Source organism: Bubalus kerabau, chromosome 16 (assembly GCF_029407905.1).
Source record: "Bubalus kerabau isolate K-KA32 ecotype Philippines breed swamp buffalo chromosome 16, PCC_UOA_SB_1v2, whole genome shotgun sequence".
In the NCBI taxonomy this organism is placed as follows: Eukaryota; Metazoa; Chordata; class Mammalia; order Artiodactyla; family Bovidae; genus Bubalus; species Bubalus kerabau.
The window spans coordinates 65,541,467-65,569,151 of NC_073639.1; the positions used below are offsets into that span (position 1 = coordinate 65,541,467).

Consider the following 27,685-nt stretch of genomic DNA (forward strand, 5'->3'; position numbering starts at 1 on the left):
CCAGGGAGGCTCAGAGAACTCCACCCTCATCTCTCCTGCTTTAATCTCCATTCTCCCCAGTTTTGTTTCCTCGGCAGGAAGTGGCCCAGAATGAGGACTCAGCTCTGGGCAATGAGGCGTTTATGACTCGGGTGTTTCAGATTGCATACGAGCATGTCCATCATCCCTTACACGCTCTCTTCTCTGTTCTGAGTCTCATGAATTTGTGGTTGAACCAGCAGTTCTGATGTGCACCACCCTCGAGCTTTGTGTCACCTGTGTCTACCAGCTTTGACCAAATCATCAGAGTTCAGCTGACAAACACTTATCCAAAAAAGTTTTGAAAGAAAATGCTTTATTGTTTCTTGTGGTCATATAAGCAATAAAGATTTACAGCAAAATACAACAAAACCACAAAATTAAGAAAAGTATAAAGCTCACTCATCATACTATAATCCACATCTCCACTGAAAACATTGAGGTCGTCATGAAACCAACATTACAAAGGAAATTTAGGAAAACTTGCTAAGTACACTAATATAAATAAGGATATCTAGGAATAATATGAGAAAGCATATGTAATAGCAATGCAGGGGAAAACTATAAAATGTAGTTACAGAGTAATTAAAGAAGAAAATTAATGGAAAGAAGTTCCAAGTTTGTGGACTGGAATTCTCAATATTACATGGATGTCATTTTCCCTGAACTAATTTATGGAATTCTAATCAAATGCTTCCCTGTATTTTGGGTGAAAATTCACAAACTGAGTATAATATTGACATAGAAATAGACAAAGCCAAAAGAAGACATTAGTTTGGATAGAACAGAGTTTTCTATAAGACACTGAGAATTAATATCAGGCTATCATAATTAGTAAAGGTAGTATTAAACCAAGGACACAAAAATTGATCAATGATATAACGCAGGCTCACACACAGATGACTCTGGACGTATGTCTGAGGTGGTTCTGCAGAACAGTGGGGACGGATGGTCCCTTCAGCAAATGCTGCCAGAATACTTGGCATCCACACAGCAGAACTAGTACAGACCACCAACTCACACCCATTTGTCTGTGTTTTGATATGATAGTCATAAAGTCTTGCCAACTTTACGTCTTGAAGCTTTCTCCCTGTGTTTTCTTCTAGGAGTTTTATAGTTTCAGCTCTTATGTTTAGGTCTTTATCTATTCTGAGTTGATATTTGTGCATGCTGGAAGAAAAGTTGTGATTTTATCCTTTTGCATGTGGATGTCCAATTTTCCCAGCTTGATTTATTGAAGAGACTGTCCTTTTCTCATTGTATATTCTTGACAACTTTGCCAAAGAGTAATTGGCTGTGTAAACAAAACACTGACAATAAAACAAAAATAGACAAAGGGGAACTAATCCAACTAAAAAGCTTCTGCCCAGCAAATGAAAACAACACAATGAAGTGAAAAGGTAATTGATGAAAAAGAATAGATATATGTATAGCTGAATCACTTTGCTGTACATTCAAACTAACACACAATGTAAATCAACTATACTCCATATAAAATAAAAATGAAAAACAGGCATAAAATAAAAGGGAGAAAAGGGAATGGAAATAGAGAAAATGATTACAAACCACTATCTGATAAGGGGTTAATGACAAAATAATGAGGGCCTTGGGCTTCCCTGGTGGCTCAGCTGGTAAAGAACCTGCTTGCAATGTGGGAGACCTGGGTTCGATCCCTGGGTTGGGAGATCCCCTGGAGAAGGAAATGGCAACCCACTCCAGTGTTCTTGCCTGGAGAGTCCCAGGGACGCTGGAGCCTGGTGGGCTGCCGTCTATGGGGTTGCGCAGAATTGGACATGACTGAAGCGACTTAGCAGAAGCAGTAGCAGCTACCATATGATCCATGTGGCTCTTCAATTGAGCAACTATTTACCAGTTCAATTCATCTACTAGTGACTGTAGCTTTATGTACAATTCTGAAACACTCTCAGAAAACAATACAAGTGGACCACCCACATGGTAATTACATGTGATTCCAAAGTGTCCTCTCCGCATGAAGAGATACATGTGCTAAAGATAACACCGTGGTAACAAAACCCCATGGGGAGTAGAATCCCATTTTCAGAAAGACTCGACATCGACATGGAAATCGAGACAGAAGAGACTAGAGAGTAAGGATCCAAGTTTTGAAGACACTTTGGGATTCTTCCTCTTGTTTAAAAACAACCATATTTCTCACTCTCATGTTTAAATCAATGACCAAGTATGGTCCTCCCAGGTCCCTAGAAACAGGAGACACAGCCTGTCATCCTGTGTCCAGGCCACACGGGAACCCCCAGGGTCTTCCATGTGACAGACCGAGTTAGAGGAAAACAAGGCCAAGACCTTGATGGTCATTTCTCTGGGAAAGGCAGGTGAGGCAGGGAAAGCAGTCTTTGGATGGCAAGTATGAATAATGTAAGAGGGCTGTGGAGAGCAAGGGGTTTCCTGAGTCATCTGGTACCTGGTCCCAGCATGAGTGGGGCAGGGTGGGTTGTGGCTCAGACTGGCTCTGAGTCTGGGCAGTGGAGCAGAGAGGAAATGCTCGACAGGTTTGCATGGGAAAGGCCAACAGTGAGCTGCTGGCTGTGTCTAGGAAACAGCCAACCCCGGGAGGGCAGTCTCTCCAGGATCAGCAGGGCCCAGATGTCAAAGCCTCTGAGAACACAAATATAGAAAGGATAAACACAGAAGCCCCGGCCAAGGAGCAGGAATGAGGGTTGAGATGGGGTGGGGAGAGGGTGAGATGGTGGCTTCATCTAGGAGCCACCTCGTAGGCAGTGACAAGAGAAGAGGTGATGGCTGAGGATGACCAGGATGGTACCTCGGGTCATCATCACAGCTAGGATTTGCTGAAGAGCCCACACCTACCTTGAGGGTGGTGGCAGAGGTGCTTGTGTGGGTCTGGGTCACTCTAAGGAGCAGATGCCAATGTGAGATTCAATGTGGGAGATTGTTCTTTGGGGAAACACCCAGGTGAGAGACAATGATCAGGGATCTTATGGAAGCTGCGAAAGCTGACAACCCTGATCTAATCTGACTCTGGGTAAAGGCAAGAAAGAAGGACCCTGCAGTTGCCTCTGCAGTCAAGACAAGGTCCAGCAAGGTCGTGGAGAGTCCTTTCGCCAATGTTCCATGTCAGAGCTTCCCCTGACTCTCAGGAATGGGGCTGCCTGAGTGTCTCTGGCACCCGTGGTCATTGTCTGGGAGCTGCAGGTAGGCGGCGTGGCTTGGTGTCAACGTGGAGATGGATCACGGAGGGCAGTAGCTGGGACCCTCAGCCGAGTATGTTCCCTCCATTGAGGCTCTGCTAGATTCCTTGTCGTGGTCCGCAAATGCGAAACAGAAAAATTCAGTGTATGAAGACACATTGAGAGCAGCGACAAAGAGCAGGAGCTTCATAGCAAGAAGGACCAGGGTTCAACTTCACACTCTCGTCTCTCACTCATCAGGGGACTCTGAGTGAGTGGCCATGTCTCAATGTATTACTATGAGAATCAGAGTAAAACCCATCTCACGGGGATGCTGGAGGCCTCAAAGGAGGAACAGCAATATGGAGAAGCCAAAGGCTGTCTTCCAGCCACTTAGGTGACCAGTGACTCAGACAGTAAGAACATCTTGATCTTTTGTGTGTCCTTATGGGAGTTTTTCTGGAATGGACTTTTGTCGACGACACGTTGGTTTTGGTACCAAGGCAGGGTGGCAATGTAAGTTGGTAAGCTTGCTGTCTAACCCAGTGATTCATTCTGGGGCAGACACAGGTGTAATTCTACATATTCTAGTAACCACAATGAAAGAATACAAAGACCGAGATGAAACTCCGTTTGATTTAAGTAGCATTTCTAGAAGTTGTTATCTCAACATGCCATCAATTTCAGGTCAGGTAAGTAATGAGGAGGTGTCACTGGCACGTTCCAGGTGCTCACTGGCGTCCCATCCAACTTCTTACAGCACGAATACCTCAGCCAGACTGTAACCTCCTGTGCCAGCAGCTGCCACCTCTGTGGCTCTCTACCAGCCACATTTCCAGTCGGGTCAGCCGGGTCCAGAATCACAGGCCTGCAAACAACAGTCAAGAGAGGGCAGGTGAGTACATGGGCTGTGTCTGGGGTGTTCAGAGCTCCCGGCAGGGCAAAATACCAGCCTGGGTAGGCTGTTTCTGGGGGCAGCTGGAGGCCCCATGGACATCTCTCCCTGGGTTGTGACCTGGGTGCCCTGCCCTACAGTGGGCATTGAACACGAGGTGAAGGAGGCTTGCATTTGGGCCTGGAGAGACCTGGTTTCAATCTCACCTCTGCTCTTTAGTAGTGGTGTCTCTCTGGGCAGGTCACCTGAGTCTCTAGTCCTCAGTATCCTCATCTGTGAAATGGGCAGATTTGAAAATCCCTACCTCAAAGGATGTTGTATGAGGATCTAGAGAAGCCCTTGACATGCTCCCAACAGTAACTGAAACATAATGAGGGGTCTATACACGACAGGTTTAATAACCAAAATTCCCCTATTCTATCAGTGTTTTTGTCTTATAGCAAGCTCTTACTTCCTGGAAGCAATTTTTATTATTGCTGTAGCTATTGTTATGTCAGTAAAATTTCAGTTATTTCACTCATTTTCTGTAAAGGTTTGAACAAGCCCTTCTTTCTCCAATCCTCAGTTAATCTGTGAAATGGTTAGCACAGTGCCAGCCTCACAGGGTTGCAGGTTATTATTTAAATTGCATGGTAAGAGCAAAGCACTCAGCATGATTGACAATAGCTGATGATAAATAAATGTGGAACCCTATTTCTTCCTAAATTTCTAGGGTTCCACAGCTGTAATCAGGGCTTCATTTTATGGGGATCTAAGCCATGTGAGGATAGAGTACCTTGGTTTTTCCAGTTGTCTTTTCAGGCATTGTGTAATAATAGGGTTTTCAAAGTCATAATACTTTTTCCAGTAGATGCAGAGGTCCTGATGCTTCAGGACTAACTCCAAAACAGTCCGAAATCCTTCAGCTGTCCTGAATTTTGTTTTAGAGCCGTCCTGCTCCCAGGCATAGACAGTTAGCAACTCCAGGGCATACTGTGAGGGCAGTTTTTTCCCATGTCTCTTCTTACACTGAGAAGAGGAAAAAAATTAGAAACATGAATTTTTCAGCTTTTGTATGAAGAGTTAATGAGTTAATGCCAATACTTCTCAAACTATTCCAGAAAAGTGAGGATCAAGAGACGATTTCAAACTCCTTTTATACCAAAACCAGACAAATACAGCACAAAAAAGAAAACGATAGGCCTGATTTATCATAGATGCGAAAATCCTCCACAAAATACTAGCAAAGTAAATTCTTCAATATATTATAAGGTCATACAGTATGATCAAGTTAGATATATTCCAGGGATGCAAGGGTGCTTCAGTATCACAGATCAATCAATTGATACAGTTGTATTAAGAAAATAAAGGATAAAAAGCATATGACCTTTTCCCCAGATACAGAAAAAACATTTGAGAAGATTCAACAGCCATATGTGATACAGACTCTTTCCAAGGTGGGTATGGAGAGAACATAACTCAATATAAGCCATATATGACCAATGCACAGCTAATATCATACTCAGTGGTGAAGACTGAAAGCTTTTATTTTAAGATTGGGAACAAGACATATATGCCCTCTCTCCCCACATTTATCCAATATAGTATTAGAAGTCTGTCCATAGCAATCAGGCAGGAAAAAGAAACAAAATACATCCAGAGTAAAAAGGAGGACATTATACTATTGCTATTTGCAGATGACATGATATTATACATAGAAAACCCAAAAGACACCACCAAAAAACTTAAGACAATCAAAGACTGAATGCAGGAATATTGTAGGATACAAAAATAACACATGGAAATCTGTTGTACTTCTATACATGAATAACAGACTATTGGAATGAGAAATTTAAAAACAATCCCATTTATAATTACATCAAAAAGAATTTAAAAACTAGGAATAAATTTAACCATAGAGGTGAAAGACCTGTACCCTGTAGTGTATAAGACTTTGATGAGAGAAACTGAAGATGACAAAAATAAATGGAAAGATATAGTGATGATGGATTTGAGGAATTAATGTTAAAATGTGCAAATTACCCAAACAAACCATATGCGCATCGTCATGGCATATGATTTAGTGTTGCTGGGCCATGTTACTCTTCACAAGTGACAAAACAAGAGGTTACTTCATTCGCCCAAATTCAGACAGTCAGGAAGTGAACAAAAGAGTGTGGGTTGGGAGGTGGGGAGTAGGGGGTTAGCACTCATTAATTTATTGAATAATTACCCAGTGAGCACGTATTATGTGCCAGGCACTATTCTAGGTTCTGTGGCAACAGCAGTGAATATACAATATTATATTGTATATTTATACAATATATATAAATAAAATATACAAATCCCTTCTTTTGTGGACATTTTTAGTGGGGAGATAGACAATAAACAAATAAGCTCATGCAAAGGCCCTGAGGCTGGAGTAGAGTTTCCTCCTTGGAGAACTAATGAAGAGGAGAGACCAGCCTGGGAGTTGGGGTGAGAGGGCAGAGAGAGGGGTTCAGAGAGCTTGGGGGCAGATCCTGTGAGCCTCCCGAGATTATGGTGGGGGGGAGGGTATGGCGGTCAGTGGAAGTGACTGAGACGGTAGCAATTGATGATAATGGGTTTATTTTAGATACAGGTCCAAGCCACTTGCAGACTGGTTGGATGGGTGTGTGTGTGGGTAAGTGTGTGAAAAAGATAAGAAGGACCCATGGTTCTGCCCAGCGTAGCTGGAAGGATGGAGCTCTCATTTCGTGATGTGGGAAGACTAGGAAGAATGAGATGTCCACTGGCACCCGTCCCAGGCCCTACCTTTTTTTCTCCCTAACCTTTCCCTCTCCCTACAACCTCTACACCTCCACCTTCTTCCTTTCAGCCTTTCCTTCTTGTTTCCTGCCCTCTCCCCTCCTCCATGCCCTTCCCTCCTCTCCATCCGTCTCCATCCGGCTCCCTCCTGCCTCTCGCATCCTTTCTGATTCCTCCCCTCCTCACTCTCCTCTTTCTTCTCCTCCCCACACCTCTCCCTGCTCCTTCCCTCCCTCCATGCCTTCCTCCTTCCTCTCCCATCCTCACTCTCTCCCTTCCCCTCCTCCTCCTCCTCGGCTCTCTGCCCAGATGGGACCGGCCATACCTGTTGGTACCAGTGCTTCACCAGGCGGATGAGGCTCTTCAGCTTGGCCGGACGCTCCTTCAGGAAGGCTCTCTGCAACTCCGTGAAGCAGGGGGAGAACTCGCCCTCTCTCCTCAGGTTCTCGCACTCTTGGATGAGCTGGACGTAGATTTGAGGGTTAGGTTTGTAATCTTCAGTCACTTGAGCTATGGAGGAGGCATCCAGAACTTTAAGGCATCAGCTCTTCTCTTCTCTAGACAAGCTCACTGGCCATAGGGGCCAGTGGGGAGGTCAGCAGGCCCAGAGCCAGGGGGCCTGAGGTCCATCCCCAGTCTTCCCTTCTCCCGCCTCTACCGCCATCACCCATTGTCTCTCACCTGGACTCAGCAGAGGTGGCGGCACCCTCCTCCCTGGATCCTCCACAGCCCATACAGAGCCCTTTAAACCTGATCCGCCCACTTCTTGCTTCCTAGGACCTTTGGATAAAATTCCAAGTCCGCAAAGTGGCCCACACGGATGGTGAGACCTATCTCCTCCTTTGTCTTACCTCCTGCCTCAATCCCTTTGCCACTGACTCCCCTGGTTGCTTCACTTCTTCAAATATGCCATGTTCATTCCTGTCTTTGCACCTGCTGTTTCCTCCTCTGGAACCCCCAAATCTTTGCGTGCTTGGCCTCTTCTCATCCCTCAGGCCTCAGGTCAGAGGTCACCTTTCTTGTCGACCTGTCTGTGAAAGTCCTCTGATCCCCACCTCTCTCTTTTGGATCCCCATATTCAGTTTTTGTCAGAGTGAGTCATCATCTCATTCCTGGTGTTCATATTGTCAGGCTCCAGGAAAGAGGTTCTCTGTCTGTCTCATTTAGGCCATGGAATATGCCTTGTGCCTCCAAGGTACACAGTGGAAACTGAGCCTCAGAGATGTGTTGCTCCCTGTCCCAGTGATCCTGCAGATTGTCTATAGATGCTAATGCTCAGCATAAGTTTGCTGAGGTTCCTTATGCTTTGAAAAATAGATGAAATTAACATTCTGAGTTTACATCAGATCTATGCTGCTTCATTTTGGGGGATGGGATTTATCTATTCTTGGGCTTCCCTGGTGGCTCAGATGATAAAGAATCTGCCTGCAATGCAGGAGACCCAGGTTTGATCCCTGGGTGAGGAAGATCCCCTGGAGAAGGGAACGGCAATCCAGTCCAGTATCCTTGCCTGGAGAATCCCAAGGACAGAGGAGCCTGGCGGGCTACAGTCCATGGGGTCACAAAGAGCTGGACACAGCTGAGCGACTAAAACTTTCACTTATCTATTAATATTCTATTGAAGTTAATTTATTTGCAATATTGTGCTGGTTTCAGGTGTCCAGCAATGTGATTCAGTTATAAATAGATAAGATATACTATAAGATACTGAACATAGTTCCCTATTGAAAGTGAAGTCACTCAGTCGTGTTGACTCTCTGTGACCCCATAGACTAGCCTACCAGGCAACTCCATCCATGGGATTTTCTAGGCAAGAATACTGAAGTGGGTTGCTATGTCCTTTTCCAATAGTTCCCTATGCTATTCAGTATATCCTTGTTGGTGATCTGTTTTATGTGTAACTTCCTCATTTTTAGTAAGGTAAGGTTCACACACTTTGGCATAAGTAGAACTAGTAAGCCTGGCTATAATAAACAAACATACAAAATGTGAGGGAGCACAAAGAGTTAAGGGGAAAAAAAATGAGCCAACTGGGAATAATGGAGGATGTCACTGTAGAAAATTTGGACCAGAAAGCCAGTAGTTAGAAAAGACAGATAAATCAAGACATGGTCCTCTCTCCCAAGGAAAGTATTCACATTTCTTAATATATTTGGGGCTAGTGTAGACTGAGTAACCACAAGTAGACCAGATGTCAACCTCTCTTAAAATACCTCCTGTTCCTGCAGAAGGCAGCCTAGCACCTATTGTGCCTTAGAGAAAACAGGGTGTTGTCAGCACCATCCCCCATGAGCTCAATTTTCTATATATTCTTTTGATCCTGAGATGCACAACAGATAAAGCTCTGTAAGGGATCAAGAGGAATGTAAGTGACAGGTACCAAGTGAGTCCAACAGGCTATAAACCTGTCACAAGGAAGTTAAGGATGGTAAGAGTTTACACACTCATCCCCACTATCCAAAACTAGAATGTTCCTGTGAAAGTTTTGTTAAGTCAAAATGGTGTAAAACAAAGTAATTACCTTAGGACATAGCTTATTAAGGGATGCACGAAAGAAACCGAGATGAAGCACAGATGCTCACAGACACAGTTCAAAGTTTGGCGATATGTGTATACTTATAACTGATTCATGTGGTTGCACAGCAGAAACTAACACAACAATGTAAAGCAACTATCCTCCAATTAACAGAAATCCTACGATAACACATAATGGAAAAGAATATTTTAAAAAGAATTGTGTGTATATGTATGTGTGTGTATGTGTGTGTATATATATATATATAAAACCAAATCACTTTGATATACAACAGGAATCAACCTTGTAAATCAGCTATATTTCAATATAAATAAATAAATAAGATAAAAAAAAGAAACATCTTACCCCGAATTTGTACCAATTTGCTGTTTAATATTGTCATGGTGGCTAATTATCTTGCTCTGAGATACTAAGATCTCCTCCCTGTGTTGACGGGATGTTTTAAAAGGCTCTTGAACTGAGGGAGATTTCTGCTCAAAACCATGAAAAAAAAAAAAGAAAGAAAGAAAGAATCCCTGACATAGGACAAAGACTGAAATACCTTGTGACTGGGAGTACTTAGCCAGGGCATCAAAGGCGGGCAGGACATCAAACTTTACCCCCTGGCAGAACAAGGGGGATCTCAGCACGAAGCTGAGAGCATGCCGCTTCCTCTTTCGCTGCTTCTGGACCTCAAACTCCACTTCAAGTATTTTCTTTCTTTGACAGGCTTCCAACTGTCTCCTAATTTCCTTGATGAATCTTACTCGGTGCTTAAAGTTCTCCTGAAAACTTGTGAAATTGGTGAGGAAGACGACGAGGTCAGCATCTGAGAGGTCCTTGAGGGTCGTGCCTTTGCCTGAGGAGCCGCCCTAAAACAGGTGATGAGAATGAGAACTGACATTTATCGTTTGAGAAGAGCCTCCCTAAATAAAATGCTGAGAACAATCACTAACATTTTGAGTGCTAGCCACTGCTCTGAAGGCATCAGAGGCTGTAACTCCTAGAATGCTCACAAGAACTCTGGGATCTAGCTACTGTTACTATCTGTTGTCATCTTCCGGATGGTGAAACAGATGCTGAGAGAGATCATGTATCAGTCAAGTCACACAGCTAGTAGGTGACAGAGATGCTGTTCACACCCTGGTTGTCTTTTTCTAAAGTCTGTGTTCCTTATGTCTTGTAATTTATGACCTTATATGATTAATACTGTAAACTGACCCATGGCTGACTTTACTTGATTTGCTGAAAATTCTGGATAAGGAAACATAGGCACAGAGAGGTTAAGTGACTTGCCCAAGACCTCACAGCCAGCAGGCGCTATCTGCTTTCAAAACCTATACTCTTAACCAGCTCATGACTCTGCAGAAATGGTGAGACCCCAGCCTGGTCAAAGATTAGTGGACTGTAGATACTGCCAGGATTCAGATTGCCTAGATTCGTGACCTAGGTGGTTTATACACTTCCCCAGGGCATTTGTTTAAAATGTACAGTTGGATGCCCTCTCCCCAGAAGCTATTTTCACAAGTGTGGTTATAGTTTTGGCATGGATAAATCAGAAACCACCAGCCCTAGAGACCTCAACCTCTTGCTCTCTGTTTGTCTCTGTGGAAACGCTTGCTCACCAGCCCCGCTTCTCCCCAGCCAGGCAGTTCTAGACTCACCTTCACAACTTTGGACACCCGAAAAGAGTGGGCGGCCTCTTGGAAGCACGTCTCCTTCAGGAAAGTGCAGATGATGTCAATGGCTTCATTGACCTGCCTTCGGAACTCCTTGTGTGGCAGGAGGTGGTCTTCGATGAACTCATCCAGTTTGTTGGCTTGGGTTTTTCTGAGTTTCTTCATGATGCTCAGGCAGGAAGGGGCAGAAGAAGCATTGGAGGGAGGCAAAACTGGTAGCCTAAACCTATTAGCTTCTGTCTTTTCTGCTGCCTGGGACTAGGCTGCCGTGAGTTTCATTTCCTTGAAAAGGCGGAGCCTTGTCAGAATCTGGGCTATCATCTTGTCAGAAGGGAGGAGCCATACCCTTTTCTTTGCTTTGAAGAAATTAAGCGTCTCTTTGATCCTGACCTTTGTCTCCCACCTCTTTCTCTTGTTTTCTGAGACTTTTTGTTTTTAACCACCCCCTAGACAGCAGTCCCCAACCTTTTTGGCACCAGGGACTGGTTTCTTGAAAGAAGATATATGAATCCTTGCAGGGGGTTCAGGCAGCAATGTGAGCGATGGGGAGCCCCAATGAAGCTTTGCTTGCTGGCCAGCCAATCGCTTCCTGCTGTGTGGCCTGGTTGGGACCCCTGCCCTAGAGCATTAGGCCTTTCTTGACACTATTCTGAAATGTTGCTTTTTTAACCCAGGTTAGTACCTCACCCAAGATAAATTATAAGTAAAAACATTTTGGGAGATTTTCTTTGTCTTTTTTGGTTGCCTACCAGACTGTTTTATAGTCTCCTGTACTCTTTACAGCACTACCTGCATATTTCAAAAAGAAAAATGCCAGGAAAATAAGAGAGTGTAAAGACCATCTAGGATCCCAAACCTCAAGAACTATATCTATAAGCATTCTGGTGTAGATCTTTTCAGATATATATATATATATATATATATATTCCACCCCCACCCCCCCACAGGTTAATGGACAAAGTGTCTTTTTTTTTCTAAATGACGTTGTCCTGTACTTTCCCCCCTTTTTGATTAATAGACTTTATTTCCTAAAGAGGCTTCAGGTTTACAGAAAAATTGAGTATAAGTACAGAGTTCACTTGAAGCTGAAACTCCAATATTTTGGCCACCTGATGTGAAGAGCTGACTCATTTGAAAAGACCCTGATGTTGGGAAAGATAGAAGGCAGGAAGAGAAGGGGACGACAGAGGATGAGATGGTTGGATGGCATCACCAACTCAATGGACATGAGTTTGGGTCAACTCCAGGAGTTGGTGATGGACAGGGAGGCCTGGCGTGCTGTGGTTCATGGGGTTGCAAAGAGTCAGACACAACTGAGCGACTGAACTGAACTGAACAGAGTTCACTTATGTCCCCATCATTTCCCCTATTTTTGACTTTGGTGTGGTAAGATGAACTGATATTGACATGTTATTATTAAACAAAGCTCAAAGTTTACTCTATGTTGTACATTTTATGACTTTGCCAAAATCATGTCTTATCTCCACCAATTACGAAATCACCCAGAATGTTTTTACCTCTTGCTCCACCAGCTCATCTCTCTCTGAGTTTAGATGTTTCTCCTCTTCTAATATATGCATTCAGTGCTAAAAGTTTTCCTCTAAGTGCTGCTTTCGTCACATCTCAAGATCTTAATTGGTTATTTTTTTTTCCTTTCCTTGAGTGCAAAATAATTTTTCCGTCTTTTAGAGTTTTGGACCCATGTGTTAATCTCCAAAGATGCTGGAATTCTCCAAGTATCTTTCTTTTCCTCATTTCTTGTTTAATTCTATACTTTATGCTGTCTGTTCTTTTGAATCTGTTTAGGTGCATCCTGTGGGCTCAACAGTGGTCTTTCTTGGTGAATGTCCCATGTGAGCTTGAGAAACGTGTATTTGGCTGTCGGGTGGTCTGTAAGTGACAATTAGCTACCTTTCTGAATCACCCTTGTCTTAACCAGCTCATCAATTAATTGACACTCCCCACTTCTTCTGTGTAACATATTGACATGCCTAAGATATTTGGAACCATAAAAGGGACGGGTATCCAACTATGTGACACTCTATACATCCATTTGGAATATATGTTTATCAGAGATTCTGTTTGCTCCCAAATGACTTTGGGGCAATCATACATATTAATGAAATATATACTTTTGAAAAAGTATATGTAAACAGATCCTTGTTGTTGTTCAGTCGCTAAGTCATGTCTGACTCTTTGCAGCCCCAGGGACTGCAGCACGCCAGGTTTCCCTGTCCTTCACTATCTCCTGGAGTTTGCTCAAACTCATATCCATTGAGTCGGTGATGCCCCTAGTGCAAAAGAGACCTGTCCTTAGAAAACCAGCACTGAATTCTTTGGCAAGATGTAATAAAGCCAAGTTCCCTAAAACATCGCATAGAGTTAAGTGTGAGTGAGACAATTGTGAAAGAACTGAGGGCATAATCGGAAAAATCCGGAATTAGGCCCTTATGCCTTTGCAAATGGCTTTATGTTCTTGTTTCCTTTAAAGAAACAGGCACAGGAAATCATAGATGGCTCATTCTCGTGTGTTTTATGTGAGACAGATTATACAGGATTTCGGTCAGGGGGTCTGCCTTCAATGATATGGTCTAGGTCTTCTTTGAATGACTGGGAAATGAAGGCACATTTGTGGGCTTGGGGAACCCAGTGAGAGAATCAGGACACTCTGATGTCCTGCCTACAGAATTGAAGACCCATAGTAGGAAGACACTTGCTCAAGCTCAAGAAGCAAATTTGGGCCAGAGCCAAGGAAAATATTACACCTGTTACGAGCATGGACAGCCATTTCTGTTTCCATGGTGCTTGGATTATTATTATTAATTAACCTTATCAGGAAAGGCCCCTGGCAAATCTGACTGAGCTGAGGTGGGGCCAGCCCAGGGGGTTTCAGACCCTGGGTGTTTAACCCACTTGGCTTGTGCCCAGCTTTCACCAGGAGCCACCAGCCCCTTGACCTTCACCTTTGTCAACCCAGAGGGGAGACCAGACCTTGACAACTTGGTCTCACCTATTTGAGGTCTTTATTATTGTCCCCATTTTCCAGATGAGGAAACTGAGACTCAGAGAGTTTAGGTTCCACAGCTAGGAAGTGACAGTCAGGATCTGAATGTCACACTGAGAGGATTAAATAGCTGGTGTGCTTTCCTGGTCAGGTGATTTTCAGGACACAGCATCCCCTCTTTGATATATTTGGTTTCAGTGGGGAAAAAGAAAATTAGCCAAGTTAGGTGTACTGATATATATGAAAACTTTCCTCATATGTATTCATCTCAGCCCATTAAGGGTGTCCCCATACCCAGGTAAGGAGATGAACCATTTTAGAGGTGGAAATTAGGCTTCTTCTTTTCAGCTGCTCAGGACTGACTGACGGTGGATGCTGGGTGTAGAGTGCTGTGTTGCAGGACATAGATGCTGCTCGTAGGTTCTGCGGGAAGTGAGTCAGTTCAGTCACTCAGTCATGTCTGACTCTTTGCGACCCCGTGGACTGCAGCATGCCAGGCTTCCCTGTCCATCAGGAAAGTGGAGCTTGCTCAAACTCACGTCCATCGAGTTGGTGATGCCATCCAGCCATCTCATCCTCTGTGGTCCCTTCCCCTCCTGCCTTCAGTCTTGCTCAGCAGTAGCGTCTAGTGGTGCACCATGAGCACAGGAAGGAGCGTGGTAACTCGGGTCTCCCGCCCTTCCCGAGAGAGCTCGGTGGCTCTAATGGGCACCTCTCTCCACCTGGTGGCAGCTGACGGGATTGGAGGCAAAATGATGGACTTTTAGGGCAGAGGTTTGCAAAGTCATGATGGAGGTGGGAAGACCAAGCCATCAACCGGGAAATGTTTTCAAACATACCTCCCGTCCCCAGGGCGTAGCAGAGTGTGAAAGGAGCAGAGAAGGTGGCAGGGCAAACACAGAAGTTTGAAAAAAAGAAGAACCTCCCCAGGTGATTCTAATATGCCAGCTTCTGTCCCCAACCTCGAAAACCACCCTTTTGGGGATGAGAAAAGGAAACTGCCTCAAACTTGGCATGAAGAGAAGTTTCCCTTGGATGGAATTGTCAGCTCCTTCTGAGAGGTAACCAACCTTCCTGATGAGCTGCTTAAGCACTTTTGGTGTAAGCTGAAAGATTGCACTTGCAGAGAGTTTCCAAATCCTTCTGAAAAGTTAGCTTACTTACTAGCTCACATTCAGGACCATTGAGAATCTCAACTGAGGGATCCTCTCTGAAAAGGCTCACCACAGGATGGAAAGTGCTAGAATACAAAGGAGGTATTTGGTGAGTTGCCGTTTTGGATTGGTGCATTAAGAGCAGTGCAGGCAGAGTCTACTGATCTAGCTCCTTTCCTGGAATTGCAGCCATGAGACCCTGGGTGTGCCATTCCCTTCTCCGGACTTTGGGTTATTCATCTGTCAGATGAGTGAGTTCACTGAACTAGACTCTGGCTCAACTCTGTGGTCTCTTTCAGCCTTGACATTATCTGATTCTACAGCCACTAGGGGTTTTCCCCCAAGGCTGGGCTAGGTAGGAGAAGAGGAGGATGTCCCCTTCTTATTGAGTGGACACCAGCAAAAAGCATTCTTCCAGGAGGGTGTGAGCTCAGCCAAGTTGGCTGGAGCCTACCTTTCCAAGATGAAATCCACCAGAAAGCACACTTCGTGGGCTCGGGGACCACATCTGCCTTGTTCACTGTTGTAACCCCAGTGGCTGCAACACAATAGATGCTCATTAAATACTGACTATCTGAGTAGGCATCATGCATGTCGGCAGGAAGAGAAAGCTTCCAGAAACCAGAGAGGACAAAAACCCAGGCCACCGGTTTTCCTGGATATTCCTACTTTATTTTTGGCTACATCATCACAAAGAAAGGCGATGGGTAGTTCTGCATGCACCAGAGGGCGTGTGTGTGTGTGTGTGTGTGTGTGTGTTCTAGGCAGGGAGGTGCTTACATCTGTCAGGGAGGGGGCGCGCCTGGACCGAGGCACTGCGAGCTAGCCGCATGCTGAGTCCAGCGCCAATACCAGCGTTAGGCCTGGGCGACACAGCCAGCATGCTTTCTCCTAAGGGCGAACTGTGAGAAGGGGGTGGGCTGAGAATGGGCACCAAGGGAGCCCCTGGGGAGACAGAGGGTCAGCAGGGAAGATGGCAGCCAGGAAGCTGCTGGCCATTGTAGAGAAGGCGAGGTGCCTGGCATCTAGAAAATGGTTATTCAAGGCAAGAAATCAGTGCCTTCCAATGACTTGTCAAGGGAGCTGGGGGTGGAAGGCCCTGAAAGGGAAGGTTAACAGGTGTGCGTTTGGAGACAGTGAGAGAGTAGTGTCCATCTGGCTACTTCTGTAGATAATGGTGGGGTTTGGGAGAGAATGGGGTGATTTTCATGGAGGAAGACTTACTGGAAATGGGGGGTAAAAATCCAGCCTTTCTCGCAGGGCACTGGAGATGACCTGGACTCAAATCTTATAAAGTTTGACCTCATTGCCTTTTCCTCCTTTAAAACAATTAAAAAAATTTTAGAAAGGCTGAACAATCCAGGATGGAACAAAAGCCTTTGGTGTCAGGATCGGTCACTTTCTAACGCTTTATGTGCACGATGGTGTTTTATTCTCCCAACACAATGAACAGGGTGCAAGAGATAAAGAGACAGAGAGAGACAGAGAGACCAGAGATGATTCTGAGTTAGAGACAGGATACAGACAGTCAGAGAGAGAGAGAGAGAGTGAGGGGAATGGGTCATGTGTTCATTTAACTAAGAGCAAAGGAAGGAGACTGGTGGCTTCTATAGAGAGGCCCCCTGGAAACCAGGGCTCTGGTTTGAACACCTTCTGCGCCCACTTGGGGAGGTCAGGGGCTGAGAAAGGCCCTCTGAGCGGAGCATCTACACAGCTTGCTGGATGCTGCCATGCACCCGGGGCAGTGCTAGCGAGCGGCCCAAGGTCCAAGTACACCCGGCTCTGCCAAGGGGAGAAGTGGTTACAGAAGCAGGGACCTAAGTGGTAGTTCAGGATTTTGCCAGTTTCTCAGCATTTGCTCGTTAGGCTGGTGAGAGGAGGCGAGGAGGTGAGCCTGTGTTAAGATATACGTTTTTGCTTTTGCTATTCTATCCCCTCAGAGAAGGGGAAAGAAGAAGGGGCGAGAGGTAGGGGCGGAGAGAAGAGATAAGGGGGTGAGAAGAAAATGATGAATGTGGCATCGGGCGAAAGGAAGAAGGAGAAGTGGGAGAGGGGTGGTACAGAATGGGGGCTAGTGTCTGCTAGGAAGCAAATAGGGAACATCTTGAAAGAGGGGGCTACCCAGTCCCTTGGGGTATTCTGCAAGGTCATTTCTTGATGCATCTAGAGCTGGGAAGTGTGTTCCTAGTCACTGGAGAGTTTAAACACGGGGGTCTGTTTTGTGGCAATTGAGTGCATGATGTGAAGAGGTGGTGAGGGGGAGCTGGGGTGCTCCATTTCTGTCCCAGGGCTCATCCTCATGACCTTGTCTGGCTCTGCTGACAGCTGAGGGTATAGGCGGATGGATGTTAGGTGTGTCCAAGGCCAGAAGGGTCTAAAAACAGTCCTAAATGATGAAGAGCCTCTGTAATTCACCCGGGCTGAGAGGTTGTTAAATTAACAACCTCCTGGTGAAACTCTCCTCATCCCTATGGCTCCATCCTGGAGGGATCTGAGACAGGCTGGATTCAGAGCCCGCATCGCAGCATCGCGGAGAGTGGAGGTTATTGGTGGCAATGTCCGTGGTGCAGGGGAAACCTCAAAGGCAGGCTCCATGAGGGATGGGTGGGGAAGGTGTCAAGAAGAGAGATGAGAATGTAACGGGCAACTGGGGCAGGCTGGGGGTGGGGGTGAGGGGCACAAGGTCGGGGCATGGACCTGGGGACCATCCTAATCGCTCGACACGTGGTTCTCGTTCTGTAGCTGGTGCCAGCGTTCGATCTTCTTGTCCTTGTTTTTCAGACACTCGTACCAGTGTTTTAAGCGCTCTCCCTTGGCTGAGATCCCCAGCTGGCAGCCTCCTGGAGGACAAGAGGGGAAGACAGGGGCAGGTGGTCAGAGTGGAGGAATGCACAGGAATCTCATTCTAGACCCAAACGTCTAGTTGGGGGAAAACCTGCCACCAAGCAGTGACCACCCACCCAGCCAGCCACTTGGGATCCATCCTTTCTCCTGGAAGTTGTGGTTGTGATGTTATTATTACCACTGATTTTCTTTGCCGACAGACTCTCTGCTTAAGAACCCTCAACGGCTCCCTGCTGTGGCATCAAGTCATAACTACACTGTCTATTTTTCAAGACCTTCTTTATTTTTTTAAAGTCTTTATTGACTATGTTATAATATTGCTCCTGTTTAATGTTTTTAGCATGTGGGATCCTAGCTCCCTGACCAGGGATCAAACCCACATTCTCTGCATTGGGAGGTGAATCCAGAGAATTCTTAATCTCTGGACCACCAGGGAAGTCCCTAAAGACCTTTTTAAAATCACCACTCTGCTCACTGAAATTCTCTCTCACTACTTCTGGGGACTCATCATGCATTTCCAAGGAGTCTGTTTCATCACCCTGCTCAATCCCGCCTGCACTCCTTTGCTGGAGCTGTATCCATTGTCTGGAATTCCCTCCCTGCTTCACAGGTAATGATGGTACTTCCTCATTATTTGGAGGGGACTGGGAACGATAGAACCTTCATCCTGGACTTGCCAATAGACTAAGGAGACGTCCTCTGCACCCTATTCTCTGCAGAGGCCACACACTCCTCTCCTCTGCAATTGTTTATTCCACTGGAGGTGATTTGTTCAGCAAATAACAAATCATGATCCAATCTTCCCAGCTTCGTAACCCAAATTGGACCCAAATGAGGACCCTGGGTCCTGACTTTGCATTTGGACAAAGTAAGTGCCAGAGTAAAGCAGGGTCCTCAAACCTCTGCATCCCTGGGTAAGGCTCTCTTCTCCTGGGAGGATAGAGGATAGCATTTTGCCTGGGAGCTGGGAGCACTCACCAATGTAATCATTGGACTTGCCGATGTCATAGTCCCAGACTGAGATGTCCAGTGACTTCTTCGCCAGGTCACTGTGTTTGATGTCATAGAAAAATTCCTAGATGCAGCAGAGGAAGGTATGTGAGTGACAGGGTTCTCTGAGCCTTCAGCATCAGGAGCTAAGAGGCTGAGTCCGAAGGTGCATGGACCAAGGGGAGGCCCTTGTATTGGTTATTTGGAATCAAGGGGGTCTTTACCCCAGGCCTGATAATCCCCTTTCAACAAACACTCTGTATAACAAAGCCCCCCAGGCCCTATAATTCTCTTTTCAATGACTCTGCTTGAAGTTGGGAAGACCGGTGGGGTTTTTCTAAGAAGGCTGATTCTGGTCACATTTCCTTGAAGGTAGACAGACATGAACTCAGTCCTTACGTTCCGATAGCTTCTGAAGTGGTTTTCCTCCCTCTTCATCATTCAGAGATTAAAGGTAGTTGAGGTTTAGGTGTTTATGTTTTCAGATAACCTGATTTTTTCAATAACTCTTCTGCCCAATCATAAAATTCACTCATGTTCACTTTTAAAACAAACACGGAAGCAACCCTGGCCCCCCTACAAAAACCCAAAACCAAACTTATACTCTATCTACCCAAGAATGACCACGGTCAACGTTCCCCATGTGTGACCATATTGGTGTATGACTTAAAAAAACAATGTGAATATTAATTTGAATTTCATATCATATGAAATATTCAAATATTAAATTATAGAAATACCATATGAATATACTGTACTGTGGTTTCCCTTTTCCATTTTATAAGAGATGGTGAAAACCAATTTTGCATGTTAGCAGTTTTTTCTACATCACTACTTTATTCTTTATTTATTAATAATTCTTTTTTTCTAAATCACCACTTTAACAGCTTCATCTACCAGCTACCTGGCTGGACTGTAACCTAGTGCCCACGAGTTGAGGATTTAGGTCCCTGACAAGTCGCAGTGCGAATACAGAGGAAGGAACACCTTAAATGGGTATCTGGAGAGTGGCTTTAGCAGGGCTGGATGCATTGGCTGGGTCTGGGAGTTGAGGGAGAGGGAGAGGGCAGTGCCAACCGGGTGGCTGGTAAGGGGGACAACTGCTCCTATTTATTTCCTCAAATATCAGTATTATACACAATTAGAGTTGGTAAAGACATTCTCTCTCCAAACACAGCATCTTCCCTTTGACATTCCAAGTCTATAGGCTTTGTCTTGGGCTTGATTCCCTCCAGTGATGAGGAACTCATTCTTTCTTCCTTAGATAATTCAAGGTGATCTATGAAAGAAAGCTTTTTCTAAAAAAAACGTGCTTTACAACTTTCTAGCAGGGAATTTGTTCCACCTTCACATATACGAACTATTACAGCATATGACAAAAAATGGGACAACCATACCTCATTAAATTCAGGATTCAAGGTTTTCTTCTTAATTTGAGTCTTGTGTTTGGCTTTCTTTCCCATGTCTGGTTTCAGCCAGCTGAGAGGAGACATAAGAGGCTATTATGAATTAAGTTTAATGAATAGGAATAGCCTCCTGATGACCCTAAATGTCCAACTAGTATCAGGAGAATAATTAATTAACAGATCAGAAAGTGAATCAACATTAATAATGACCAGTGTGCATTAGAGCATTTACCTGGTGCCAGACATTACCTAAGCACCTTATGCACATTTAATCCTCAACAAACCCTAGATGGTACAACCGCCCGTTTACATATAAGGAAACTGAGGGACCAGAGAGGTTGAAACATGTGCCTCCAGTCACACAGCTGGGGGCTCAATCCAGCTGTTGCCTCTGGAGTCTGTGCTCTTAGCCAGGACTTTCTCCCAGTGGATCACTAAGAACCTGGATGATGGTGTCTGGGGCTTCACTACTGATTACCTCTTAAGCTGGGCATCTGTCTCACTGTGTGACCTTGGGCAGGTTCTTTGTGCTCTCGGGGCCTCAGTGTAAAATGATCTTGGGGAAGCTCTCTAGTTCTCCATTTGCAATGGACCCCCTCTCGGGCCCACTGACAGGCCCCGGCATTGACTCACAGCTTGACAAATGGGTCTGAGTAGCCATTGGCATCCATGGCCGCCAGGTGCACGCAGCGTATGATGCCCACGATGAGGCCTCCCTGCTGTGTGCTGTACATGAGGGACACCAGGATCTTGCCGCGTTCCTCTATGTCACCAATACGCTCCACCTGCTGCAGTAGGAGAAGAGGGTGTGTGGGTCTAGGACGGACGGGTTCTGGGAACGTGGATGCTGATCATTAAGAGACAGTCTGTGGAAAGCAGGAGGACTTGGGCCAGCACAAGAGCAGTTCAGCACCACAAACAGCAGACACTCCCCTCCAACCTCCAGGGAGGAGCAAATGATGAAAGCAACAGGCCCAGTCCTTGGCACATGGGGGCTGGTGGCTTTATTCTGACTTAGTCACAGGCTAAGTCTGACACTGGTCATAGACTGAGCCTGACCCTGATGCCAGCCCGACTCTGAGCTCAGAACCCCCCATCCAACCAGTCTTTTCAAAAGCAGAGTGCCTGGGACCAAGGGCATGGCTGTGAAGCCCAACTCGAGCCTCTGCCAGACGCACAGCTTAAATAACCTGCCTGCCTTCCCAAGGGGCGTGTGGCATTGCCCTAGTGCAGCGGAATTACTAGAAGAGCTTCTGCAAACAAGGCCAAGGAACACGAGGGTGTCTCCTGCGGGCAAGAGGATGGGCTTCCCCCACCTTGGGGGCTCCAGGTGTGAAAAGCATGCTCCTGGTCTCATGTTCTAATGCCCTGGGCAAAGGCACCTCTCATCATGAACCAACAGGCGGGTGGTTTGGGGAGAAAGAGTGGGAAACGGGCCATTGAGGGAGAGAAAAGGGAGATGTCAAACCCTGTTTGTGGCTTCAACTATATTTTTCCATTTTACTCAGCACTCACCTCCTCCTCATAGAGGGCCATGCCTCGGGCTGACCCAGTGGTTCCAGCACGCTTCATCTTGAGGAGGGAGATAGAAAAGATAGAAAAGAAAAATAGCACTGTCAATGGGGCTCATCGCCCTACTCAAGAAAGACCAGAGACCCCCTTCTCCCCTCCACTAGCATCCAGAGCCATGATGAGAGGTCCTCCAAGCTTCAGTAGCCCTCCAACACTCCCCCTTTCAGCTAATATGTGTATATATTAATAACCATTTGAGAGACCATGTTAATGCACAACAGCCTATGATGTAGATTGTATTAATGTCCCCATTTCACAGATGATGACACTGAGGGTCAGAGTGGTCAAACCACTTGCCCCAGTCAGTAAGTGGCAGACTACCGGATCCACAAAACAGATAAGGTTTTGTCTGCTCTGGTTGAAGCAGCACAGGGGCCTTGAGATCTGGTCCACCAGATGCTTCTTCCCCCATGGCTCCTTTGGGGAACAGAATGTGAAAAGCACTGGTTAAATCCAATCTCTCCCTTTTAGAGATGAGGAAACTGAGGTCCAGAGGAAAGGGCACAGTGCTTAGAAGATCCCTGTCCTTGGTGGGACACATGAAGGGAGTCAATGGTGAGAGGGTTAAGAGCAAAGATCAGCAGGGTTCTGGGGCCAGCGCAGGCCTGTCCTGCCACCTCTGTGCCTCCGGGACTGGCTGTGTCCATCAGAGCAAGATGAACAGACCCAGTAACTGAAGACCCAGATGGGGGCCTGGCCCTGTCCTGACCGACTGGACTCACTGAGGGGAAGGAGATGAAGCCTGAAGAGCCAGCTGTTACCAGGCAAAGACCCAGAGGAAAGGCTTCCTCCTAGCACATCTGGCGATTTATTGGAGCCTGGCATCCGGTGTAAAGTTTTCCTTGTTGCTTTGTCGGTGCTATAGAACATGGTGTGGCACACATGAGAGGCCCTCCTGAGGCTGGCCATCTGGCGGGAGGATGCTGCAGGCATCTCCATGGGGGCCCTGGCTCACTGCCCAGTGAGGAGGCACACTGGCCATTGCAGGAAAGCTGGGCTATGGCCGGTGTCTGAGAGCAGAGTCACCGACTCATATCTTAGCAACTCCCTCCTCTTTCTGGTCCCCAGGTAGCTCAGAGGTTAAAAAAAAAAAAAAAAAAAAAAAAACCTGGGTGGGTTGGATTATCTGTAAAAATACAGATTGCTAGGTCTCACCCTTCCTCACTAAGTCAGAATATCCAGGGAGATCTCCCATGAAATCTATTTTGTAAAGCTCTGGTTTTAAAATCTCCAGTTGATTCTGAGGTGCAGCCCAATTGAACAGCCTCAGTGTGGTTCTCGTTCTTTCTCAAAAGGTGAGAAATAGCAGTTGTAATGCTTTATATGTACTCTCACATCAATCCTTAAAAGACCCTATAAGTTGGTACCATATTTTCCCATTTTGCAGATAAGAAAACTGAAGCACAGAGGGGTTAAGTCAAGGGATTCAAGCTATACTGCAAGTGGCAGAAACTGGGACTCAAACCCAGTCTGGCTCCAGAGCCCATGCTCTTAAGCACTATGCTATCCTGCCTTCTGTGTATCTCTGCGATGCTTTATGAACTTCTTGACTGACAGGTGGGTAAGGCAGCATTATTTTCTATAATAACAACAGTTAATTTATGCGTGCTCATTATGTGCAAGGTTGTTTTAGTTATGTCTTTCACACAACCCTCCTACGAGGCAGGTGCTACTGTAACGTCCATTTTATAGACAAGAAAAACTGAGGCCCAGAAGAGTTCAGACCCTTGGCGAAGGCCAGGGAGCAGGGACATGGCAGGGCTTTGAACATGGCAGGGCTTTGAACTCAGGCAGACCGCTCTGCCACACCACACTGCCCTTCAGAAGTGATGCTAACCAGGGTTGGAAGAAGGCATAGCCAGCAGGCAACCCTTATGTTCTGAGCTGAAATCTTCACCCTCCTCCCCAAAGCTGCCACAGCCCCTCTCCTGTCTGGCACCTGACAGATCTATCCCATCCTCTCCCTCACTGAACCCTCAGGGCATAGGCACTCACCGGGATCACCCGCTCCAGACAGATATTGAAGTTCTTCCTCTGATTGGGCTTCAGTTTCTTGAGGGAGAATCTGGTCTCACCAATAAACTCATTATGGCCAAATTTGTCCTCATCACAGACAGAGATTCTGTGGTCAATATAAAGGATGGGAATGAAAAAAAAAGAGCATATACTGAGCACCTATTGAGTACCAAGAGCTGTGTGTGATTGATGATGGTAGGGAACGTATAATGTGCACAGGAATAATACAACATCCTATTTATTGAACACTAGGCCAGGTATTTTTAATTTCTTCTTGATCACAGTATAACTTAATGAGCAGTAACATGCACAAACTTAAATTTTTAGCTTGCTGAATTTTGAATATGCATACACCCATGTAACCACCACTCAGATCAAGATGTAAAACATTTCAGCTGCCAGAAGACCCTCATGATTCCTCCTAGTCACTAACTTCCTCAAAGATTACCATTTTGTCCCCTTGGCAAGATTCCGTGTCTTGTTTTTGACCTGCATATAAATAAAATCAGATTTATAGATTCTTTTACATTTGGCTTCTTTTGTTCAACATTATGTCTGTGAGATTCATCCATGTCTATAGTAATTTGTCCTTGTTTTGGTTGTATAGTATTTCATCATGTAAATATACTCTAATAATGTTGCTACATATGGGCATTTGGTTTTGAGCTATTTCTAGTTGTTATGAATGAAGCTGCAAGGGACTATTCACATTCATGTCTTTTTGTATGCACATGTATGTGTTTCTATTGGGTATTGCTGAGCCAAGCTTCTCCTGAGGTTAACACACAAATTTAACCTCAGTAGAAATGTCTAAACAGTTTTCCAAGGAGGTTCCTTCAATTATATTCCTACCAGTAGTTTATGCAGGTCCTGGTTGTTCTTCATTCTAATTTTGATTTTGTCAGTTTTAACTGTTGCATTTCTGAGTAGGCCATAGTATCTATCTCCTTGTAGTATTAATTTACATTTCCCTGGTGAGTAATGAAGCTCAGCCCCCTTTTCATCTGCTTAATGGCCATTTCGGCAGCATGTTTTGCAAAGTTAGGCTAGGACCTCTTCTCATTTAATTCTTTCCCTTCTGCCAAACCTCTGAGTTCCCCACTTTGTAGAGGAAACTGGGGCCCAGAAAGGTTGAATAATTTTTCCCTTTTAAGGGGCAGAGATGGCAACCCACTCCAGTATTCTTGCCTGGAGAATCTGGCAGGCTACAGTCCGTGGGGTCGCAAAGGGTCAGACACAGCTGAGCAACTAAACATCACACAAGGGGCAGCACCAGAATTTGAAGCTCCTGAATCCCAGAACACTGTATTGTCTTTTGCTACCCATTCTGTACAGCAGTAAGTACACTAGAGACACAAAATTGGCTGGTCATGAGAAAGGTACCTCAGGAGGCCCAAAGGACAAGTTGAGGCATGATAATTCTTCCTGACATATACTAAGAGGAAGGAAGGAATTTCCCCCTCACCAAGGCATGGGAGGCAGATAGGAACTAACAGCACCTTGCTCTTGGGCATCAACATTTGTTGAACGAGTATACTCCAGTAAAAAAAAATTGCTGAACAAGGTTCATAGTTCTAGCGGGTCAGAACACCCTCCTTCTGAGCCCCATGTACACATACCATGCAGCCAATAGGGGTGTGAACAACACCATCCTTTCTACAGGACAATGTGTCTCCAAAAACTTAAAAATAGTCACCATATTTGACCTATCAATGCCACTTCTAAGAATTTATCTTGAAGACATAGGTGCAAAAATAAATAACTAAAGATCCTTCCTATAGTTTTGTTTGTAATTGTGAAAAAGCAGAAATAACATAAGTATTCTATAATGGGGAGAAATCTTAAGAAAATTATGAAATAACCCTGGAAACGTTAACAGTACACATTGAAAATAATGTTGTCCTCACTCACCAGGGAAATGCAAAAACCACAATGTGACACCCCTACACACTCACCAGAATGGCCAACATGGAAAAGTGTTGATGAGGACGCGACTGGAACCCCCAGACACTGCTTGTTGGAGTGTAAAAACAGTTTCTGCTAAAACTATGGAAAACTGGCAGTCTCTACTAGAGCTAAACGTATACATACACTGCGGTTCAGTCATTACGCTCCCAGGTGTATATATGACAGAAATGCATGCAAGAAACAGCTACTGCAATGTTCCTAGCAGCACTATTTGTAATAACCCCAAACAGAAGGTCAACCAAATGCCCATTAACAGTAGAATGAATAAGTGAGACTGTTATATCCACACAACGGAATACTAAATAGCAATGAGAAAGAACAACTTACAACTACACACAACTCGGGCGACTGTCACAAACAGGTATTAAATGAAAGAAGACAGACATAAAAGAATGATGTGGTGTGATTTCATTGTATAAAGTACAGAACTAGACTAAGCGAAGCTGTCCTGTTAGCAATGAGGGCGGTGAACCCCCTTTGGGGAAAGGTTCTCACTGAATGGGGGCACGGGGCGGGGGGGTCGAGGAGGGTGCTTCCGTGGTCCAGCGCTGTTCTGTTTTCTTAATTCAGTGTGTTCACTCTGTGAAAATGCATCTATCTGTACACTTTTCTCATGTGCACTTTTCTAAATGGATGTTACACTGTTATAAAAATGTGTGCTTAAGAAAATTTCATAGCTGACAGGAATGTACTTGGAACAGCCCCTTTGAAGAGGAGTTTGCATGTCTTGTAAAATTAAAAAGACCCACACCCTATATCCTATGATCCAGCAAATATTCCTCCTTGATTTCTGTCCTAAGGAAATACTCATATGAACACAAGGAAGCATGAAGGATGTTCACTGAAAATTCGTTTATAATAGAGAAAAGCTGGAAGCTGTCTAAATGTCTGTCCACAGGGAACTGGATAAATAAAGTGGTAAACAGTCACATAAAACTTTAAGACATGCCAAACAATATCATATACTGTTTATAGACACATAATTATGCAGCTGAAGCATAGGATACGCTTGGGAATGATACCCATAGAATTCAGAATAGTGGTTAGCCCTGGGGAAGGAAGAAGAAAAGAGGTGGGGGATGGAGTATACAAGAGGAGCTTCAATTTGCATCTGTAGTGCTTAATTCTTTACCAGAAAAAGAGCAGAAGCAAATACAAAAAATATTAAGATTTTTGAAAGACTGTTTTTTTTATATTCTGTAAAAGTGTTACTTGCTCAGTCATGTCCGACTCTTTCTGACCCCATGGACTGTAGCCCGCCAGGCTCCTCTGTCCATGTAATTCTCCAGGTAAGATACTGGAGTGGGTGGCATTCCCTCCTCCAGGGGATCTTCCCAACTCAGGGATGAAACCCAGGTCTCCCGCGTTGCGCGCAGATTCTTTACCATCTGAGCCACCAGGGAAGCCTGTATATATATTCATGATATTTACTAATAAAGCATTTAAAAATATGTGATAAATCTATGCCATGGAATACTCTGAAACAGTTAAAAATTAGGTAGATCTAATGTGTAAAATGTGTAAAATAAGTAGCTAATGGGAAGCTGCTGTCCAGCACAGGGAACTCAGCTTTGTGCTCTGTGATGACCTAGAGGGCTGGGATGGGAGAGTGGGAGGGAGACTCAAGAGAGAGGCGATATATGTATACATACAGCTGATTCACGCTATTGTACAGCAGAGACCAACAC

The 27,685-nt window shown here is 45.1% G+C and overlaps 2 protein-coding genes across 2 annotated transcripts in view; both read right to left on the minus strand.

Moving 5' to 3' along the window:
• Nucleotides 1-224: 224 nt before the first annotated feature.
• LOC129629581 (2'-5'-oligoadenylate synthase 1-like) lies at nt 225-11,301 on the minus strand. The gene is made up of 5 exons (XM_055549658.1): nt 11,029-11,301; nt 9,927-10,236; nt 7,175-7,359; nt 4,856-5,088; nt 225-4,053 (listed from the first exon to the last, which is right to left on the minus strand). The coding sequence occupies exons 1-5, from the start codon at nt 11,206-11,208 to the stop codon at nt 3,852-3,854; spliced, it is 1,110 nt and encodes a 369-aa protein (XP_055405633.1). The 5' UTR covers nt 11,209-11,301; the 3' UTR covers nt 225-3,851.
• A 6,609-nt stretch (nt 11,302-17,910) lies between these two features.
• RPH3A (rabphilin 3A) overlaps nt 17,911-27,685 on the minus strand; it is a 66,158-nt gene continuing 56,383 nt past the window's right edge. Inside the window, exons 16-21 of the mRNA XM_055549707.1 lie at nt 24,009-24,135; nt 21,957-22,013; nt 21,075-21,229; nt 20,433-20,514; nt 19,024-19,120; nt 17,911-18,041 (exon numbers count right to left, since the gene is read on the minus strand). Of these exons, the coding sequence (XP_055405682.1) occupies nt 17,911-18,041; nt 19,024-19,120; nt 20,433-20,514; nt 21,075-21,229; nt 21,957-22,013; nt 24,009-24,135 (649 nt within the window). The remainder of the gene's footprint in view (nt 18,042-19,023; nt 19,121-20,432; nt 20,515-21,074; nt 21,230-21,956; nt 22,014-24,008; nt 24,136-27,685) is intronic.